The sequence below is a fragment of the Plectropomus leopardus genome, chromosome 16 (genome assembly GCF_008729295.1).
Source record: "Plectropomus leopardus isolate mb chromosome 16, YSFRI_Pleo_2.0, whole genome shotgun sequence".
NCBI classification, from domain to species: Eukaryota; Metazoa; Chordata; class Actinopteri; order Perciformes; family Serranidae; genus Plectropomus; species Plectropomus leopardus.
This window is the reverse complement of record NC_056478.1, coordinates 20390901-20413393: the sequence shown is the minus strand read 5'-3', so window position 1 is coordinate 20413393 and position 22493 is coordinate 20390901. Positions and strand designations below refer to the sequence as shown.

The following is a 22493-nucleotide window of genomic DNA, read 5'->3' as shown; positions in this document are numbered from 1 at the left end:
AGATATCTAGATCTCAGTCACAGTCAGTGTGTGTTCTCAGTCACTTTCCTCTATTTATATCAGGTCTACTGTACAATTAACCCTTTTCTCTTCTGTCATAAATCTGGTCTCTTGGTGATCCAGAAGCTCCTTCGGGTCCTCAGGTCTCAGCTGGCTTTCGTGCAGCATCTGTTCCAACGCGAGCCAGAAGCACTCAAGTGTCAGGAGGATGAGCGGGTACAGCTGGAAGTCAGAGCCAAAGCTTTGCAGCAACAGGCTTTGGAACAGGAAGTGGCTTCTCAAAGGAGGATCCAGGTTTGTAGTGCACATTTGCTGAGGGCCATATGAATTCATACATAAACAAATGTGGATTTTCTTGCGGAATAGTTCAAGAATTTCTGGGGTCGTTGTACTCAAATGTTAAAATGGATGTGTGGGTTTATGGTTGGACCTGCTGCAGGAGTGGACCCGGTGGGAGGATAATTGCAGTCGACTTGGCAGGTTGCTGGATGATGCTGAAGCTTTCATCAGCAGCGGGGAACCAGAGGGAGATGATGAGAAGTTAGCACAGCACCGACAAGATGCCTGTCAGGTAAAAACCATTCACACTGCACACAAACATATTGAATTTCACTGTTGTATCGTCAGACTTCTGCTACTGATTTCCTACATTTCACTGCATGCCTCTTGAGAACAAGCCTGATCTACTGTATATATGTTTAAATTCATGAGAAGGTGAAGGGAGCTGTAGTGATAGAATTAGCATAGTGAAGGAAAGAGAAGAAACTTCTTTTCCAGTGTAGAAAAGAAGATGATCACATGTATATATTCTAAAGCTAAATGCAGCTTATGCATGAAATGGTGATTATAGCCATAAAAAAACAGCCCTTGCAGTGTTTATGTCTCCACGCTGGTGACAGCCGTGGCCAGGGGCGTTATAGTTTCAGGTTGTCCATCTGTCTCATTCTCGTGAAAGCTAGAGTTGCGAAAGCTTGACGAAATTTCTTCAAATTTGGCACAAACATCCACTTGGACTCAACAATGAACTGTTTAGACTTTGGTGTTGGTGAAGGTCAAGGGTCAAGGTCAGTGTAACTTCTTCCATCACATTCTCCTGAATGTGATATCTCAGGAAAGCCCTGAGAGAGTCTTTTAAATTTGCCACAAATGTCCACTTGGACTGAACAATTAACTGTTTAGAATTTGGTGGTCAAAGGTGACCGTGACCTGACGAAACATGATTTTGGCCGTAAGTCAAAATCTCACAGGCTAATAATGAGAAAATTTCACACAAATGTTGAACAGATGATTAAATTACAACATTTTTTTTTATCCAGAAGGTCAAAGGTGAACTTCACTGTGATGTCACAAAGTTCTGAAAAAACGCATTTTTGGCCATTATTCAACATCATAACTCATGAGCAGAAGGGGAGACATTTGGTCAAATACTGAATTAATGACACTAATCTTGCCCCTTACAACTGTGCTGATTGTATAGATCTTCTGTGCTGCTGAGGGGAAGATGTGTTTAAAACATCCATGTTCTCAAAAAATGTACACTTATTACCTTTTATAAAAGTCCTCACTGCATATATGAGTCTGGACAGATTCAAATATAAACTGCAACCTGACTGGTTGGCAGAGGCATACAACCAGAAGGTGAACTCTAGTTTGATTTTGAGGGACTGACAAATTAGAAGTTTACTGTTAACGTTTGATGTAATGATCTTAAAAAATCTACTTAGCTCAACTAGAACTAAATTGTATTAAGACTATTAAAAAACATCCGAGTCATCAGTTTTGGCCTCATGAATAAAAAGAAAACATGAAATATCAAAATGACGTCAGAATTAAAGCCACAATGCCAATAAGCAGTTTTAGAGTGAAACTATTTTGAGAAGCACAACCTCCTTAGCGGAGGTAATTATTGAGTTTATACTTCCTTCACAAGTAGGTTAACGGAGGTCAAACAGAGGATGATGCTGGTGTTTTTTTGGGTTCAGCCTCCTGAGATTGGTAGATTGATAATACCCTGGTCATAAATCTTACATTTAGCTGATTCACATTTTTACAAATTTCTCTTTCTCTGTTACCTCCAGACATCACATTTGGGAGATGATGTTCCTTTAGACCACTTTTTTAAAGTTTCTCTTTTCCTCGGTTGTATTTATAGTTTTTCAAATTGCATTGGGCAAATTGGAGAGACATATTTGTACAGAGACAGAAAAATCTGTTGCCGTAGCAGTGGAGGAGTTTGTTTGAATGAGGTGAATCAGTTATTTTTGCAGTGTGATCATTTAGTTTAGCCCTGTAATCCTGTTTGTTATTCCCTCTGTCTTCTTTTTTTCTTTTCACCTTTCTTTTCACTTTTCCTTTATCCTCTGCCATTTTACATTTCACAGAATCACACTCTTTTAAACCACCGTTTTCTCTACTTTACATCACAGTTGGTCCATACTCACTCTTCAGTTATTAACGTGGGGTTGGCTTGTTGAGAGAATCTCACAGAGTTTGATGTAAACTCAGCCTAAGCACTGGTGGTCCTTCTTTTCACTCAGCAAACATTGGTCCAGCTGGATGAGAGCAGAGCTGCTTTAGGACTTCTCCTGGATCAGGGGAAGATGCTGCAGACAGAGCCAGAGTTTGCTGCCACAGTCAGTCATGCAGGAGGCGCTCTGGAGCTGCGATGGCAGAGCGCTTACAGACGGACAGAGCAGGAGAGTCAGCGCTGCAGAGATATCCAGGACAGCCGCACCAGGTGGGAACAAGTGCCAGTTTTTGTTAAAATAAAAGACAGACTATTGACTTCTCTGCAGCAGTCATCTATCAGTGTCGGCCAGGTAGGTTCAATAATTGCAGAGCATTATTTTATTGTAAGGAACAAACACATCAGCATTTTTTATGTATACTGACTGAAAAATATTGTATCAGAAATTTCTCCAGAACTTTTAAAGCAACAATTAGGCATCTAGGAAGGAGTTTCATCTCATGGGGTCAGAGGTCATTCTGTGTGTTTCATCTGAAGTTATGGCCGAGTCATGTATTGATATTGATGTACTTTAAAATATTTGATGTACTTATAGTATTTTTGATTTTTAATACTTGCAAAAGTCTCTGTCTACTCTTTTTCCCCCTTTTTTATTTCATGAAGATCAGTTCTGTCCCTAAGGTATATTTTTCCAAAAAAACAGAGATCAGTCTAGTTGAGTTCAGTCTAAAATGTATTTTTCTTCCCTGAAGAGTATCATAAATGCAGAGAGTATTTTTGAGAGGCTTTGATGGCATTTGAGGGAAATTCTGTAGCAGCGAGGCCCATTTGAAGAAAGAGAAAGCTTAAACTCAAATCCATCACGGTGTGAAATCTCCAAAGACACGTGTACCCTGAACACAACTTTTTTAGGGATACATTAACATAAGGTTTTGGTTATATATCATGATATTCCCTGGGATAAAGTCAGTAAAATTGAAAAATATTCAAAATATAAATATTGAAATATTCCATTTCTAAATTCATCCCTCCTGAAAGTCCTCAATATATTTTAACAACCTAACAATCAGCACTTCATACACTTCATTATGATTATATTTAGTCTACATCTATGACTCCAACCATGAACACATTTGTTCCGCATTGACCCATACCTAAGTCATTAACTCACACTTTTTTAAAGAGCAGTCATGTTCTGCCCTGCTTGATGAACTATCTGTTTTTCTCACCCTCCCCACAGATTCCAGACTGACTTTACCTCAGTCAATGAATGGCTGATTGGTGCCAACGAACACCAGAAGACTTGGTCAAACTTAGCCGACACCTCTGACCTGAACCAGGAGTGTATTTACAACAATCTGATCAAATTGCTGGTAAGGCATATTGTCAACGAGGGCATTTTCATCTATGAATAACACATGTTTTCCTTTATCTTTTGGTGATTTAATCACAATACTTGACACACTTTCAACTCTCACATGAGTGACAGTTCAGGTTCTAAATGTTGAAAACAGATATAAAAAATATACTTTACCAGCTGCTGAAGGGAAACTAGTATTTTTTAACCATTTTTCATGTTTTTGTGTCCATCATGAATGGGAATAGCATTTTTTTAAAACTGGTCCAGTACTTAGACAGTGTTGGAAGAAGTATTCAGACCATTTACTTAAGTATAAATGCTAATATCACCCTGTGAAAATGCATTGTCAAAAAAGTAGTAGTAAAAGTACCCAATGCAGAAAAATCTTATGAAACACACACACACACCCTAAAAACAAAAAAACATATATTGTGAATAGTGAAATAAAAAGTACAATATTTTCCTCTGAAATGTAGTGGAGTAAAAGTATACAGTAGCATGAAAAGAATTAAAACAAGTAAATTACTAATATCTCGAATTCATACTTAAGTACAGTACTTGAGTAAATGCACTGTATTTAGTAAGAGCTCTGCAGGTGTGAAACCAGCTGCAAGGTTATCCTTCAGGACAATAGTGCACTGTCACTGTATGTCCACTATAAAAGCTTGATTTTGTAACTAACAGGCTCAGATTGTTATTGCTGGTGTCTGACAACATTATGGATTCTGCAGAGCAATACAGTGTTTTTCTTTACCTTTCGTTTGATCTGCTCTGTATGTTATTGTGTCTAAGCAAGTCTCACTCAAGGAGAACTATCATTCTGAAGTGTCAAGACTCGAGTTGTTGCAGGAAGATAATGATAAACAAAAGAGATCAAGCAACAAATAAAAAAAACACTTCTAATACCAATCTGATTCTGCCAGTGGCAAAAACAAGCACTTTTAGTGGATGTACATTGACAGTGTGCAGTTGCATCAAAAGGGTTACATTGCTGCCTGTTTTGCAGCTGATGGCTGCAACACTTTAGTACAATACTGCCAATTTCAAAAATTGTTTTTCCCATCAGTCACTTGGACACACAAATATGGGAAAATAGCGTGAATGTTAAAACTACCAAAGTTTCCCTTGTAAGATGCATTGGGAAATTAAGATGCAGTCATCAGTATTAAATGCATTAAACACACATGACAGACAGGTTTTCTGACACTGGTCTTATTTCATCCTACAGGACTTCTCCATGGAAACTGAAACCATGTTAGTTCAGAAGGTGTCGGCAGCCAGGGAGGCCACTCAGCTGCTCCACCTGAGGGAGGCTGATTGTCCCAGACTGAGAGCTCACCTCGCCCAGCTGGAGGCCAGCTGGAGCCAGCTGACCTCTGACCTGTCCAAGATACAAGACCAGTTGCAGCAGGTACAATATTTATGTTTATCATATTTCACCTTTGCATGAGAAAAAACTGTATTTATGATGGTTATATTTCACATTTGCATGAGAAAAAACAATATTTATGATGGATATATATATCACCTTTGCATGATAAAAAAACACAGTTTGAAATGTATGGTAGCTGCACTGTAACTGTGAGATACACTGTGGAATAATTAAGTAAATAAATTATGGTCGCAATGCCTTTATCCCATACCAGGGCCATCAAATGTCTTATTAACTTTGCACAGTACTATTTTCCATTAAAATATAATGGTCTAAATTCCATAGGAGTGCTGTTGGTTTTCAAAAATAATTAGGCTCTTGGTTCCCAGCAGTGAAGGGGAGTGTAAACCCTGTTGAACTCAGTTTTGAGGGTGATTTAGGACCAGGAGTTTGGGAGGACTTAAAAAAGCATCAAAAGACATTTTTATTTTTTTCTTACCATTTATCACTAGTGAATGGAAACTGGTGTTTTACCTTATAACAGTTATTACGTCACTCCTGCCAGGTTTGTCTTGCGGAAGGTTCATTTTAATGTCTTTTATTTTGGCAGTCACGACAGAGGAGGATGAAAGATCTCATCCGCCAAAGAAAGATTAAATAACTTGGACAAACACAAAAGTTAGATTGTAATAGAAGTGATTACTACTGTAAGGTTATCTGGCTTGGATTAATTAATTATATACCAAATGAAAGCAAAGTTGCAAAAGCACATACGTGTATCCACGTGTCCATGCATTTCCAGAAACAAAAACTCACAAACACTTTTAGCCAATTGGCATGAACACCAGCAATCTTCACACAGAGACACATACATACTTGACCTCCATGCCAAATTTCAGCTTCTTTTGACAAAAACTGTGGCCACCAAAGGGTGACTGACCAACAAAACAGGCTTTGGAGCTTCTGGTGCAGCTAACACCAGTTAAGTAAGAGATGAGAAGTACTTCATGTAAAGGTAAAATCACTTTCTTCTCTGTGGTCTGGTGTGTGTTAGCGGCTGATGACTGCGTGGCCGCCGGTGAAGCTGCTGTCTGACCTAGAGGACTGGCTGAAGAAGACGGAGGCTCGGCTGAACCAGGAGAAAGAAATGATCCTCAAGGCCAAAGATGCTGCTCAGATTACTGATATTCTGCAGCACTACCAGGTTTTTATACCTCCATTGACTGCTTTTTTTCCTATGCATTTGTTTTAACAGTAGATCTATTTGAATGGTTATTTCAGTGTTTGTGTTTTTATTTGTAATTTTGTAAATTTGAGAAATTTGATTGACATTCAGTGAAAAAGCATTCAAAATTTGCACATTTTCTAAATTTACGTTAATACACAACATAAATCAGCCAAACAAATTCTGCATAAGCAGACATATTTTTTAAATGACTTTTTAAGTTTCTTTTCTTTGGAAATATCTGACGAAATTTTGCTTAATTTGTTTTAAAATATTTTTTCAAATGCAGTAAAAACACCACTAATCATTTGCAGTGCTAAATATAGTAAGGATATATATTATTGCACTGTAAATATCTTTATCGTCAGGCATCTAAAATATGAAGAAATGCAAAAAAAAACAAATTCAGAAGCACAAAAAGGTTCCACCATAACATTAGTGGTGGATAATGCGTACTGATTTCTCATAATGGCAAAAGTATGGGAGAAAATCATAGACTGATATAAGTAATGGATGCAGCCACCATGACATCACCCTTTGGTTTGTGGATACCTTTTTCGAAGCCTTAAATTCTGCATTTGGCCATCACCATCTTGGATTTTTTGAGCCAGAAGTGACCATGAATGGACGAGAGAGTGGTGCTGTGGAGGAGTGAGGGGTGAATCTGACTCAGACTGTAGTGAAGCCTTGCAGACAGCCTGTTATTGGGGTGCCCATTAGCTCACCTGGTAGAGCAGGCGCTCCATGTACAGGGGCCGCGTCCTTGCAACAGCGGTTGTGGGTTCGACTCCAGGCTGTGGCCCTTTGCTGCATGTCATCCCCTCCCTCTCCTCTTTCATGCTCAAACTGTCCGATCCCAATAAAGGCAAAAAAGCAAACAAAATCTTAAGAAAAAAAAGTATGAATATGTATCATTTTAAGCCTTAATAAAATGTAAACAGGAGATTTAGAGACCAAAACCATTTTATATCAGGCTGTAAACATCTTTATTTCTGTAAATATTTATTTTGTAAATTAAATTCTGTCTCAGGAGTTAAAGGCAGGCATGGCCAAAGCGCAGCTCCTTCTTGATTTCCTGAGCCAGTCTGGGCCTCAGGTGGTGGGAGAGGATGTCCGGGCTCTCCACTCCAAACGTACAGTGTTTGCAGAGGAACTTGGTGACCTCAGACTGAAGTGGCTTCACCTTCAGAGAAAGCTGGAAAGCCAGGTCTGTTCTTCAGCTACAAATACACAGGAAAACACGGTTAAATGTTCCAACTGTAACCTATTCTTTATTTTTAAGTTTAATATGCTTCATTAAGAAGAGGTTGAGATACCAATGCAGTTGTATACAAACAGATGTGTATTTGTTGTGTGCATTTAGGGAAATGCTAAGTGGCTAAAATGTGAAATATAATGTGTGAAACGCAGTGAAAGAGAGCCACCAAGCAAAAAAAAAGCTCAAACATGTTGTGTCAGCACAAAATCAGCAAATGGTTTACAGTGTATAATCACTGTAACCCATTAGTCAAACCATAAACATAACTCAAATCATGTCAGCAACGTTGTGAAAGGCTTGTACTGGGTGACTTTCCAAATGACTGAAAGGAAATGATGCAACTTTTATTTCTACTGAATCAAACTATTCGGCTTTGCCCCCTCAGACTCGTGAAGCTGAACAGATTCATCAGATTTGGGCAGACAGAGAGAGGCGGTTAAAGCGTCTTCACGGCTGGATCGAACGGCAGAAAGAGCAGCTAAATCAGTGGAAACAGCCAACCAGTCAAACTCTGGCTCGTAAGGTCCTGCAGGAGTGGGAGGTACAGGAACAGGATGGAAACAGGTGTATGTTTGAACCGTCTCTCCTGCTGCTGTCCTCTGATCTGAGACTGCTCATGTTTTTCTTCCAGGCTGTTGCGGGCAGAGTGAAGGAGGCGGCTGCAGCTTTGCAAAAGTTGAAAGTCACACGAGTGCATGTTGAAAAGGAAGAGGATCACCCTTGTGATATCTCCTTCTCTGGCCGGACAGAAAGTGTTTGTCAGGCTTCTGGGGATCTTAGTCAACAGGTAAAAATAAATATGAGACAAGAAAAAAGTTGTGCCAGAGGAAAATAAATAAATGTAATATACCAAGATATTAAGATATACCAAGATGTTGTGTAAATGCAACTGTTTTAGGGAAAACTGAGGAAATGAGAACAGCTAAATATTACACTTAATGACATATTTAGGTCTTCTTGAATTTATGTAGTCGTGTCATATTTGACATGACTACATAATGCCAGCAGCATGCTGGATGATGAACGGACAAATGCTCCAGTCATTTTTCCACCCTTTGAAAATATTTATGTCTTTGTTCTGCAGTTAGTTGAATAAAAGTTAAAAGCATTATGCAACCAGGTTTCATATAGAGGGTAAGTGTTTGATGTGTATAACTATAATCCTCTGAAATGGTCCAAAGAATAACCTTTAGTTTCAATAGTTTATTATTATTATTATCATTTTTATTATATTATTATTATATGATTATTATTATTATTATTACAATAGAAGTTAGAATGTTGTTTGTTTGTTAATATTTCTTACATATTTATAATTCAGTTAAGAGAAAACTTAATTTTATAGTGAACAATAATTTATTGCATAGGGCACAATAAAAGTGAATAGTGAAAAGTTTTGCGTTTAGACACCATGGACATTAATGGGGAGGGGAATACCATGGTTAGTTCAGATAAAGGAACAGGAGCTGGCACTGCATGCACTGAAGACTGGAGGTGAATGGGGTTGAGGATGGTCATGTCTATTTTTTCTAAAAAAGACAACTGATCACCATAGAGGAGAACCATTTAAAATTGGAAAGTGATGATATGATTGGTTTAGGAGAGATTGTTGTAAAATCTGGTTAGATTAATTTAGAGTGACGCCCATGGTCAGCCGGCAGAGAAGAAGCCAGAGTGAAGCGAGAGATTTGTGAATGAGTGAGGGTAAATAGTCTTTCTGGCTGAACTTCCACTAAGTTACATTAAAGAAAAGTGCTTTATTTCTTTAAAAAGAAGGAATTTGTTCCTCAACAGTATTGATAAAAGCCTTTCAGCTGTCAGGGATTCTGCGTCACCAGACGTCACCCGTCTCCCTTTGTGACCATTTACAGATGGACGCTGTGAGACCTGCTCTGCAGAAGACCGTAGAGGAGTGGAGATGTTTCGAGCGAGATCTAAGTGAGGTTTCACACTGCACACCACCAGGGTGCGCTGTGCTCTGCAGCATCAGCCCCTGTTCTCACTGAAGCAGGCCAAAGGATATTTGGACCTCCTCCAGGTGAGCATTTACCATCATATCTCGTACACATGTGCAATGAAAGGCTTTACAGCCACAAAAAAAAAAAATCACATGTTCTATTTGATCATAATGACCTAAACATAAATTTAAGGGCATTTTGCAGCTTCAACTGCTCGAATAAGTTGATCAAAAGGCTTGACAGCTTTTAAGCTTCAATTTACAAAGTAATATAATATAAAAGCACTTCCATCTATTTTTGACAGATTTAGTAAATCTGTGGGCATTCATCGACATCAAGCCTTCAGTACCAGTGACAATACTGAGGGCTTTGGAGAAGTTCTCACCTTTAAAGTGAAAATATAATTTTTTTTTTTCATGCACAGCAGCTCCAGGAGATGGCCGGAAAGGGAGAAGAGCTTTGGGCGTCAGTGGACAAGTCCTATCAGAGTCTAGTGAAGAGTCTTCATTGTGCAACAACACAAATGCTGGATGATCAAATGAGAGGAGAGCAGAAACGGTTAGTGGCCTGACATAACCAAAATAGAATCAGAGGTTCAGATTCAGCAACAAAGTCTGCAAATCACTGCTGTCAAGTAAAAGAAAAAAAAAGTATTTCTAAATTGTTGATTCAGATTTTTTTTTAATAGATATAAAGAAGCAGTAAGAGTAGGAAGCATTGATTATTATTTATATTTACATTGGGAACAGGTCCTCTTCTACAGTTTCAGCCATGTTGCATCCCAGTGTTTCTGCAGTTGCCCAGAACAGACAAAACTAAAAACTAGCCTTGGATGAGGCCTTTTGGGTTTTTACATTACCTGAGGGCCACCATAAGATTTTCTCTCCATTCTTGGAAAGGGTGGGATGAGTAGAGGGGTATTCAGTTGGTTGCAATCTGCAACCTCAGCACTAGATGCCACTAAATCCTTTTTCTATAAGTACTCCAAGATAAGTTATTCCTCTTTTTAAGCAATCAACTAAATACCCACTGGATTATCTTTAAAATGCATTGTCACAAAGCTGAAAACTAGACTGTTTTCTAAGCTCACGAGAAGTATAAGATTTTGAAATACATGGGTTTTCAGATGAAAACATGAAATGTGTTTTTTTTTTTTTCCAATTATAAATAATTTCTATTACATATAATACATTACTCATGCCAATACAAGGCCAGCGGCTGGCTTACATACCTGTCTAAGTCAGGGTTAATCAGAATCAGGTAAAAAAAGTAGTGAAAATATTAATTTAAAGATAATATACTGTGTGTTATTTCAAAATGGATTTATGGTAAGACTCTTTAACCTCTGTGTCCTTGTGAATCTCAAATACTGTACAGTTAGTGAGATAAGAGTGCCAAGCTCTGACTGTCAGTTTCATTATTTTTTCACCTGCACTAAAGTGTAAACATTTTATCATTTTGTGATCAGATGGCACACACTTTGCAAACGTCCATAAAATCATGCACCACAGTATAATTGGACTATAGTAGCTTTACTGTATACACATAAACACTTTAAAGTTCTACAGAGCTATAAAGTACTAATGAATCGTGTTCAGGTGGAAGGACGTGGTGCTGGAGCTAAAAGATGAGCACATGAAGACTGCAGAGACACTGCTCCGCTGGCAGGAGTACACGCGCCTCTCTGATCAGTGCTCCCTTCAGCTGCAAACACTGAGGCGTCAGTGGGAAGAGCAGTCAAGATGTTCACCTCAGCAGGACAAACAGGCCATGCTTCACTCAGTGGAGGTGAGTTCAGGCGACATTTAGCTGCGTTTGAATAAAACAGCGAAATGTAAAATGTGTACCCCAGTGATTGTTGATTCAAATAGATTGGCTCTGTCATCCCTGATGTAATGTCAAAGTAAATTCTTGCAATATGTAAATGAATAGAAGCCAACTAATTTTTTATTTTTTATGGTCAATAATAATTTAAATATTTGAGTTAGCCGTATGGGCTGATAGCTTCTTTACATAAAAACACAACATACGTGCAAAAACCTTTTTGTTAAGGAAAGCATTGTGTGAAAATATTTCCCGATTAAAACATTTCACAAGTAGTATTTCTTCACAATCACAGCTTTTCGAATACAGGGTTGTTAGTTGGTATACTTTAAAAACATCGACATATTTCAGTGGAACTTCTGTTGTCCACATGGATCCTTTTATTTTAACATTTAGTGTTTTTACAAGTTTACTAATGCAGAAAGTTGTTAGTGTGTAAGATTTGATGAATCTGGGTTGACTTCTCCTGAGAAAGAAGGAATTAATTCCTCTCGCTGTAAAATATTCAAATATTCAGAATTTGTCACATTATTCTACAACTCTAAATCAGAACACTGAAAAACCTTATATATTCAGTTGAAACCAGTACAAAACCAAGATATGTTTTGTTAAAACTGCTGGTTATATATTCATGTGAGCAACACTAACTTGTTTATTTAGGGCTCTCCCATTGTAAAATTTTGTTTTATTTGAAGTAGTTTAATTGAAACTAAATTTTGGCATTGCTAAAGGTCCCTGAGAGCAGACAGAACTAGTTAAATAACATACTTATTCAATTGCTTGATTGTCATGAAGTTATGCAAGTCCTCTTACAATTGATGCCTCCTGTGCGCTGTGCACTGCATTCACAATTTTGTTAAGTGTGTTTCTCAGTGACTGGTCTCCTGTTCTTGAAAAGAAAAAGACAGCATGCACTTATGGGCAGAAATATCAGCTTCGGGCTGCTCTGTTTGTTCGTTCACCAAATCTACTGTACTTGTACCTGCAGAGTCCAGATGCTGCATATTTTGTTTCGCACTGTAATGCAGAAAAAAAGAAATCGAGCCTCCATTCATGTAATTTTTCCATTTCGACCCCACTTCAAAAGTACTCTTAAAGGTGTATTTTGGAATACCTGATTCTGAACCATTTGTATAAAGCAGGAGTTTTCTCTTTCCATTTTTTCCAAGAGGATAAAAAGCAGCTATAGCATTGTGGTCTTAAGTTTTTTAAATGTGTATTGATCTAAATAGTTGGAGAGATGAGCAGGAAATACTGATCAATGATATCCAATTAAAGGTCTCAGTAAATAGATATATGGATTAAATAACTCCTTATATTCTCATTGCTAACTGGTTGTTTTATGTCTGACACTGTGTAACACTAGAAGTTGCAGGATGCTGCCGAGGATTTGCAAAGAAGTGTGGGAGATGTGCTTGCAGCTTCCAAGCCTCTCATTGGACAGCTAGATCCACTGGTCTCAAATTTAATCCAATCAGAGACCAGACTGCTGTCACGTGATGTCCTGCTGCTGAGCCAGGCAATTTCAGGAAAAAAGAGAGGTGTTCAGGTGATGAAAATAACGGATATATCACATTTATTTTACAACAATAGTAGAAATATTGGTTTTAACTGTAAAATTTAACAGTTTAGGAATTGATTTAAGATATTATATAATATTATAGTTATATATAGTTATAATAGATCTTTTTACTTTAAGTTTAATGTGAAACTGTTACACAGTGTGTAAATTTCACAAATCCAATTTTCACATTTCTTTCTGCGTGCAGGAGGATTTGGAGCAACAGAAACTATTTCAAACTCAACTGGAGGCTCTTGAAAAGCAGACACAAAACACACAGCTGAAACTTCGGACCAAAATGAATGATGCAGACACTGCAAAGGTTAGTCAGAATCCTATTAATGATATTTCTTGTACATCTATGTATTTATCATTTTTAAATCAGCAGAGCGTTTCAAACTGTGAAGAAGAGTTGATGGGTGGCGGACAGACATGTTACACATATTTTTATTGTCAGTGTGATTACACTCTCCAAGGATATCAGTATCATCTTCATTCACTAACAAATCTATTAATAGGTCACAGAAAAAGATGCTCCTTATAACTCCAGAACTGCCCTCAAAATCATTACATGTGGATTTCCTCGGCATCAAAGCACTCCAGTGATAGCTGCCCACTCATCCATGTGTACAGCTGCTAATTGCTAATTTGTTATACTTAAAACCAACCACTTAAAAACAAATAAAGGCTGAAAAGTAGGGCTCAAGTTGTAGCCCACAGCCAAATAACTAGCTCCATAGTAACGCTATACTTTACACCTCCTAACCCCCAAATTATAGAAACTTGCCGGGCTTTTCTACTGACACTTTTGGCTGCATTGAGTCAAACCCTGCCGCGTTGATTCACATCTGTATTGCCATTTTAAATTTTTCTAGTGGGGTTTGTGATGGACCACCTCTGGAGTTTGGCCAAAGTGTGCCCGAGTGCAACTGCCTCTGTTGCACTGACATCATTTTTTAGGTAGAGGCTGAGAAAAATGATATAATTTGCTGTGCTGCCCAAAGGCTGCTGGTAGCTACAGGCAACTTTTAAGGTGGAATGTTTTCTTAAAGTTCAGTCAATGCATGAATTGACGACATGAATCAGTCAGCACACCCCACAACTACAGCAACAATATATCTTTATTCCAAGACATTGAAAGCAAGCTGGAGGAGATGGGCTTCTGGCATTTGTCTCATTTTTGTCTGTAGGGGCTCACAGCAGACTAAAAATGTTCTTTTTTTTATTTCTTGGATATGCAGCAGGTTCTCCTGGAACTCTGTGGTCTGTTTCCATCGCTGGTTGACGTCAGGGAGATGAGTTGTTATGTGACCATCAACGACCATGAGACCGAGAGGCTGCACATGCTCAGCAGGGAATTGGTAGAAAGCATGACTCGTATGTCTGACATTAACAGGTGAGAAAGTTCAGTTGAAAATGAATAATTAAATAAATAAATAAAAATCCATAAAGTGTGCATGTTGTGTATTTCCTCACTGAGAGCTATAATCAGCTCCTCTTTGCAGGAGCACTTAAAATAATTTCATTTTATCTGGCAGAGATGTATAACATAACCTTTTGTTTTACAAGATGTGCAAGGCTGTAATAACTAGACTGAATAATTTTTTGATGTGTCCATTTTGAAAGAAGCTTTCAGTTGTAGTCTTGATTGTCCTTTTTTTCCCTCAGAGCTCTGCAGGCTGAGCATCAGCATTCCCAAAACTTTCAGGAGAAGTGTACGAATCTGAAGTCTATCCAGAGGAAGCTGGAGGAGTCACTGTCTAAAAACCCTCAGAGTTTCTCCAGCCTCCAAGATATGCTGACTGTCCATCAGGTATAATACACTTTTCAGATTTCCTACATATCTTTCATTGCAGAGATATTAATTAGATTTATCCAACCACATGGGGCCAGTGTACGAATGTCTATAGGACCTAAAATCTTTGAGAGTCAGGGGTGCTTCAAGTCTTTTGCATCTTGGCACACAGAAATGAAAAATAACTCAAAATAAATAACAGTTAATCTTTAAAAGTAAAGCTAACTCACCAGCTATTCTAACGTGTCATTAGAAAACTAGTGTTAATTCTAGATAAACATGTATTCTGCCTGTGTGTCACTGGATGACTAGAAATATTTAGTAATAAAGGCTTGAGGTAGTTAAATTAATGACCTTATCAGCACAAACTGTTGTAATTTCTTACCTTTTTGTGTAATGCAGTACACTGACTTTTGGATGTGTTTTAATAGAGATTTGCGCTATAAGTCTCTCCTCTTTTTATCTCTCATTTTACAGAGGCATGAGGCTGAAATTATTATTGGACACCAGCTTCTGCAGGGTCTTCTCTGTCAGGCAGTCCAGTCAATGGAAACGGAAACAGGAGGGAAAAGGTGAGTGATGGAAAAGTCTTGAATGGATATTATATGGTGGTTTGTAATAAACATGCCAATTCATTCATCAGCTCTTTTCACACATAGGCTCAATTGGATGTTTAATGTCCAGTCCAAATGATTCAGACATGTATGTTCTCACATACAGCTCCTCGCAATGTCTTGATAATTTCAGGTTTGCAGTGTATGTGTAAAAAGGGATTAATTAGGTTAATGAATTTTTAGTTCAAGTCCAAAATATTGCATGTACAGCAATCATCCTTCCCCTTTCCCCTGCAATATTTTTTTCTGGTTCTTCCTGTCATCTTTTCCTCCTTTCAGGACTAAAATGAAGTTAATAAATTCACAGAGGATTATAGAATCCCTCAGTTTCGGAAGTGCGCTCAGTTCAGAATACTCTTTCAGTGTGATTATTTAGTCTGATTTATAGAACAGCAGTTGTTTTGCACCATATTGCACCGCAATGGCACCCATAATTCAAAAAAGTTATTAAATCCTTTATGAGTGCACGTTGAAGGAGCTGTATTTATCGTCAGACCAGATTTCTTCCTCCTTGTCTACCTCCTCCATGCTCATAATAATTTCATTTTGACATTCAGCAACTGATTACTAATACAGTGACCTTGAAAGTAGTCTGAAAGGAAAAATTACACAGAAAAAATGGGATTTAAAAAAGAGAAAGATAGTTTATAGGGGAAGCATTATATTCATTGAATATTTAAATGTTGACAGAACAAGTGATACATCATGGTCACACTATAGATGTGCAGTTGGCGCAGGATGTCAGACCTCAGTACCTTTGCAAGTCTACCATTTATGCATTGATAAATGTTTTACTAATCAACTCACTTTTGGTATTTAGACTGAAACTAACCAAAAAATAAAAAAAATAATCAGCTTGGTCATGCGGAGGAGAAACTGTGGTAGTAATCAGGGCATGTTGATATGTAGTCTTGTACTCTTTACAGATCCTGTCATCCAATAAAATAATTAGGATTGAGGTTTTCCTGTTGCATTCTTGCCTTTGCTTGAAAGAATTGCTCATATTGGGTTTATGCTATTGACATGCAACAAAATGCAGTGTGTGCAGGTGTTTCCTGCTCTGGAAACTCTTTCCCCAGAACTTCCTTAAATCATATTTTAGGGTCTTTGGAAAGCTTGGAAAGTTCTTCTTTTAGAGAACTCAAGGAAAGTTTTTTACCCTCTCCCCTGCTGGGATTGTTGCTTCAGGCCATAATGCAGTCTGAAAATCCTGCTGATTTTGTGTTCATTTTGCAATTGCCTGTGAAGAGGCTGTGACAGACTCATTTGTTTTTCGCTAACATTTGATATGGTAATTTTTATTTGGAGAGGAAAGTGTGTTATGCTAAATTCTAAGAGATGATTTAATGTTTCCTCTCACGTGATGGATGTCAGCAGTTTACAGCAGCAGTAAAGTTGGACCTCTTGCGTTGCCTCTTGCACAGATCTGAACTCATGGCACAGGTGACCTCTATGAGGGAGAGCTGGTTAGACTCTGTGGCTCTGGCTGGCCAGCACAAGTCCTTGACCAAAGAGCAACTGGGCCAGTGGAGAGTCTACCATAGTGGCTCAAAACTGATATGGAAGCTGTTAAGGGATGTTGACCCTTTGCTGCCCCCTGCTGGACTCGCTCTTTGCACACTGCATCGGCCACGGAGTTGCGTGGACGATTGTCAGGTTAGTGTGTACGCATTCTCATGAGTGTTCAGTAAGCTTCTTACATTAATGAAAAAAATAATTTTGTAGTGGTGAAATAGTAAAAATTGTTTGTCATATCAATGTCATTTTATGTCATTTCTTAAAAAATGCACACTGTGTCTCCCACTTCTTTCTTAGTGTGTCGAAGATGCTCTGTCTCTGCACTCCACTGTGTACACCCAAACGCTGGAGGCTGGCAGACATTTATGCGAAACCATGACAGAGTTGGAGTGTCAGAGCCGACTGCAGTCAGAGCTCCAGGCCATACAGGAGGCCTGGGAGCGAACCTCCTCACTGCTGGAGAAGAGAAGAAACCTGGTCAACACAACTGTTCAGGTAACCGTCATATTTCCATTGAATGCCAAGACTGCCACGTTTATCATTTTAACTTAAATCTTACATCAGATAATTTTGTAATCCAAATGTATTAACACTTGTGGTTATATCTAAAAACACTTATTTAATGGTGTTAACACAAACAATGTGTGGATTTGATTTTTCCCCTACTTTTCTGAGGGCTTCTTTTTGACCCTTCACAAACTGTCAAAATTTGTTGCTAGGCAGAAGTAACTGCTAATTAATATTCACGAGCAAAACATTTAGGTTGACTAAGCACAAATCAACAAACAAGTTATTTTTTTAATTTAGCATTTGACAAAATGCACTTGCTTGTAAGAAAATATCAGTTACGTTTTAAGCAGTATAATCACATTGCTGAAAACCTAAAGTGTTAAGCTTTTCAAAATAAGACAATAAAATAAGTAAATAAATAAATGTGGTAGTCCTGCGAATATATCTTTCTCTGAATGTAACTCAATCAGTGACCAACAGGATACAAATTTACTGCACTGCTTTGTCTATGCTTCTGAACTGTAAAAGGAGCTGTAAGTGACATTCAGAGCATATCTATGATTCGGACTTTGGAGCGGGATCGTCTGCACACGGCTCTCCACATGGACCTCCATTTGGAAAGCTGTGTGCAGACAACCTGAGATAACAGAGCTAACTCTATAATCAGTGTTAACAACTGCAACAATGCTGAAAGAGCTAAAGGTGTTAACTTTGTTGTGAACTGAAGGGTGCATTGTTGGTTAGCTGGTGGTATACACACATGGTGACTAATATGCACTAAAATAGATGCCTAAGCGCATGCCACTACCACAACACTGGACTGAGGAGGTCAGATTACATCATACACAGAGAGGGTGTGACTTCATTCTCTCCTCATCAAGCCATTACTCCATTATATCTTTACATAGCTAATAGTCCGAAAATGTCCATGGAGTCTACCTTGTCTTCTTTGTTAACTTGATGGTTAATGATGGAAAATCAGAATGTACAAATAACCAGAAATAAAACTGCACACAAAAATTAACGCTGTTCTGCTGCAGATTTGCTTGAAAATGTAACAGAAAGCAGAGTCGAGTGAAACCTGCAGATTTCCACCTACAATTTTACTGTATCCAGCAGCTTTTGACTGACAAAAACCCAAGAGAAGAGCATGTGTTACAGTATTAACAACAGGGAGTAGGAGGGGTCAGCTTTACATGACCCATATCCAGGACCTCACACCCCCCCCATACACACGCACACACACAACCTGGTGTGTTGCCCTGGCACAGACCTCCAGCCACGAGGGATCAAAGAGAAGCTCAAATCTATCCATGATCAACATCCAGGGACGACTGGTTACCAGTGTGTCACTTTCATTCCATCACTGTGCTGAGCAGCTTTCATACAGGGAGACATGAAAGTACTTAGAATTTCATAAATACTGCAAAAAAAGTAAAATAAGCAAAGTAGCCAGGTAGAAAAATTAGACAAATGCTGGTTGTTTAATACTGTAAATAACATTTCTGATGTTTTAGTTAAATAATCGCACCTTTTGACTCAAAAGCTTGGATTGTTTTCTGAATTACAGAGGTTCTTCCCGGCTTCATGAATCTGTTTATTACAGTATTTGTTTCAGTGCCCGGGCCCGGCAAGGTCAGGGAAAGTTGTGTTAACCCCTTTGAGCTGAATAGGATCCACCCGGGGAAAAGGAAATCCCTCTGAGCAACACGTCAAAGATCACACAGAGTGTAGCATTAATGCACACAGTAGAACTGACAAGCAAGAGACACACTTGGTCATCATATAATGGTCAAGTGAACTGAGGTTTGTAGGAACAGAAAGGCGTTGATGGTGCTGTGGTTTTGCTCCATTTAAAGTGTAGATTTATCGAGCTCGTGAGCATACTTAAGACTTTAGTTACTAAAATATTTGGTCCTTTCAACATTTGACATGAACGATTTACTTTCACAAAGCGTCCTTTTCAGCATCTGAAATGTTTTTGTTTTAGGAAATATTCAAAAATTAAGAACAGCGATAGCTTTGTACAATTCTGCCTTTGACATGGTTTTAAAAGGGCATTTTTTGTAAACAACCTCATTGTCTCATTCCTTTACTGCAAAGGTAAAAAGCCGTGATCAGTATTTTTTATGGCAAGATTTAAAAAATGTGGCATGAATAAAAGCAGGTTACCTCTGTGGTTTTGAGATGTGATTTTCAAAGTGCATTTCCTCAAAAATATATACAATCAGAGTTTTTAAAGCAGCCTAGGCTTCTGTGGTTAAACACTGCAGGTTACTCACATGTCAGATATTTGTTAAACTGACTCCTGAAGTCTCCTTCCTCTCTGTTCTGCTGTTTATTTAGAAGTGGTCTCAGTGTCAGGACAGGATAACCAGCCTCTCATCTGAACTGGATGAGCTGAAAAACATGCTGAAGCAGCTGCTGCCAGAAAGGCCGCAGGACTCTGAGGGCGAGAGACATGTTCAGGTAATTAAGATTAACAGTTTAGAAAGATATAATTGAAACAAAAATACTTAATAACAATGTGGTATTCTCTTCTACATTGTATCGTATGATGTGTCATATCATTATTTTTTACTAACGTGTAACTGCATCTTTCCACATTTCCATCAAGATCATGATTTTTGTAATTTATTGATGCCTTATTGCTTATTGCAAAACACAGTCAAGTGTACTGGTTATAGCCATTTTTATGCATACAGACATGCACAGCAACTGATTCATGTTGCTTCCTTGCATGGCTATGAGTACTGAATAGAAGATTTATCTGATTGCTGTAATTATCTGATTTATTACTGTCTAGTCTTTTGCTATTTCCTGTTGCTCTGGTTAAAAACATTTTACCAGAGGAAAACAGTTGAAAACACTGGCACATTTACTGTAATATCAATTGAATCATGGTAAAGTTTTGAAATTTTAACCATGAAATATGTTGGAACCCTGATTCTACATATGTTCCTGCGGCTGAAATGTTAGTCTGTATCACCTCAGACAGTCATCCAGCAGCACACAGTCCCGCAAAACTCTTTGTAATATCAGAGCAGGACCCCATTTTCTGCAAAAGCCCAAAAATTGCCATCAAGTACCCATATTAGTTCTCAGTAGCCATGCTTGATTTTGCGGAAAAGCAGTCACTGCGGGTTTCTCATTGCACAATTTATGATAATTGGTTTTGGATGGAAATTGCAAAGGAAATTTTTAAAATAATGTTTGCATCATTGAGTTATCACATTGAAAATTAGTCATTACTGTACAATGTGTATGACAGTAAAGCGTAAAGTTCCAAAATCAGTCCCAATAAATCAGCAGCTTGAATCTGTTGTAGGAAAATCTAACAGGTCAGCTGCTCTGCAAACTGGCCAAAGTTTCCTCCTCGCCCCTCAACTCCATCAGTAGCTACCCCCCATCCCACCAGAGTGCCTCTGAGTTTCCCCCCCTTTCCCTTATTAAATACCCCCATGCTTTCACTCCCCTCCCCCTTCCTACCCCTTCTACCCTCCCCCTGTCCCGTCCACAGCCCTTTAATCTGGACGGTCAGAGCGAGAAAGAGGTCTACAAGCGTGTGCGTGCAGTTTGTACATGGCTGTCTGACTGGATGTCTGTGTTTGTGTGTGTTATGCAGGAGGCAGACCTCTCTCTGCAGTGTTTGACCAGTGGATTTAGGGAACTGGCCACCATGAAGATGGACCTGTCCCAGTATGTCGCGGCCGGGGACTCCGCTCTGCTGGAGCAGCAGCTGGAACAACTCCACACTCAATGGGAAGAGCTGTGTATGAAGGTGAGAACTTGAGAGAGAGAAATGAAATGAACCAGAGTGAGAGACTGTAGATGGTGCAGGTGGAGAGGAAGGATTGGGAGGAAAGAGGAAGAGAGGGAGGGAAAAGTTCCTACCAGTAGAGTCTTGGCGGTGACCAGCAGCACAAAGCCCCTGCACCACTGGGGCTAAATACCCACACACGCACACACACATACATACATGTGCACATACACACACTCATTTGCTTGAGAAAAGAGCCACATGTTCAGGTTCATGGAGGGAAAATTTTTGTCCCCTTGTTAATACCATAGCAACTTGCCTCCATACAGGTACAAATTAAATTGTTTCTTCTGCAAAAGTGCCAAAACTCAAGCTGGTTGTTTGTGTTCGATGCAGATGGGACAGGTCCGGACCTGTGCCACAAAACATATGGGACAGGTCTTGACGTTTAGTTTCTGCTTGTATCAGTATATCAAGAAAAAACATTTGCAGTTAAAACACATGTTCTTGAAAAAGTCACTTGACAGCTTTTCTGGTTGTAATTAGCTCCTGGCTCGGACACACTGTGCTTACAGAACAATCACATGAAACTCTCAGAACAGAACAGGCCGTTAATTCTGTAACTGCATTATTGGTGAAAGTCGCTCTGTAATGTATACACGGGCTGAAATTCCTACAGTTAAGTCTTTTGGCTTAGGCACAAACACACTTTTGTTCTTGAGAACTAACAGTTATGACATGCTAGGACATTTTTGTCAGTTATTAGGGTTACGGGATAATTTGCGGTCAAGCTAATTGGGTCCCCAGTTCGAGCTGGCTGCTTCCACCTGCTCCTGTCTTGGCAGGAGTTACTGGGACTCACAGATGCAGCAACAGCAGCCAATATGTTGATTTTTGGTGTTCTGTATGTAGTAGTCTCTTTGGGAGTTGCTCATCCTAACTACTTTAATTTTCTTATGTTTGTCCCAAAACAAACCAGAAACATAAACAATAATTTCCTGAAAAACCAGTGGAAGTCTTGAAGACCCGTCAGTTACTTAGTGTTGAGTATCAAATGTGAAAGCCTACATGCATGCTGTGCAAAAGCTGAATCATTATTGTTTGTTGTTGGTTTGATTTAACAAATTACATACATCAGCCATCGCAGAATTTAATTCTTAATGTTCATATTTTGCTAAATTGTCAAATTGCTTAAGACAAACAACAAAGTAAATTGGGTTTTTTTAGAAGGCACAGACAGACTTCAGCTGCTCGTTCACACACAAGATTTT

The 22493-nt window shown here is 38.7% G+C and overlaps 1 protein-coding gene across 1 annotated transcript in view; it reads left to right on the top strand.

The window, feature by feature from the left end:
- Positions 1-22493, top strand: part of LOC121955966 (nesprin-1-like) — a 109495-nt gene that overhangs the window by 66287 nt on the left and 20715 nt on the right. The window contains 22 exon segments of the mRNA XM_042504064.1: positions 124-294; positions 440-571; positions 2538-2737; positions 3708-3840; positions 5056-5238; positions 6254-6403; positions 7455-7631; positions 8068-8223; positions 8314-8469; positions 9554-9631; positions 9634-9720; positions 10065-10198; positions 11239-11428; positions 12831-13013; positions 13234-13347; positions 14267-14421; positions 14694-14838; positions 15298-15392; positions 16859-17090; positions 17250-17447; positions 19809-19931; positions 21088-21243. Coding sequence (XP_042359998.1) covers positions 124-294; positions 440-571; positions 2538-2737; positions 3708-3840; positions 5056-5238; positions 6254-6403; positions 7455-7631; positions 8068-8223; positions 8314-8469; positions 9554-9631; positions 9634-9720; positions 10065-10198; positions 11239-11428; positions 12831-13013; positions 13234-13347; positions 14267-14421; positions 14694-14838; positions 15298-15392; positions 16859-17090; positions 17250-17447; positions 19809-19931; positions 21088-21243 — 3348 coding nt within the window.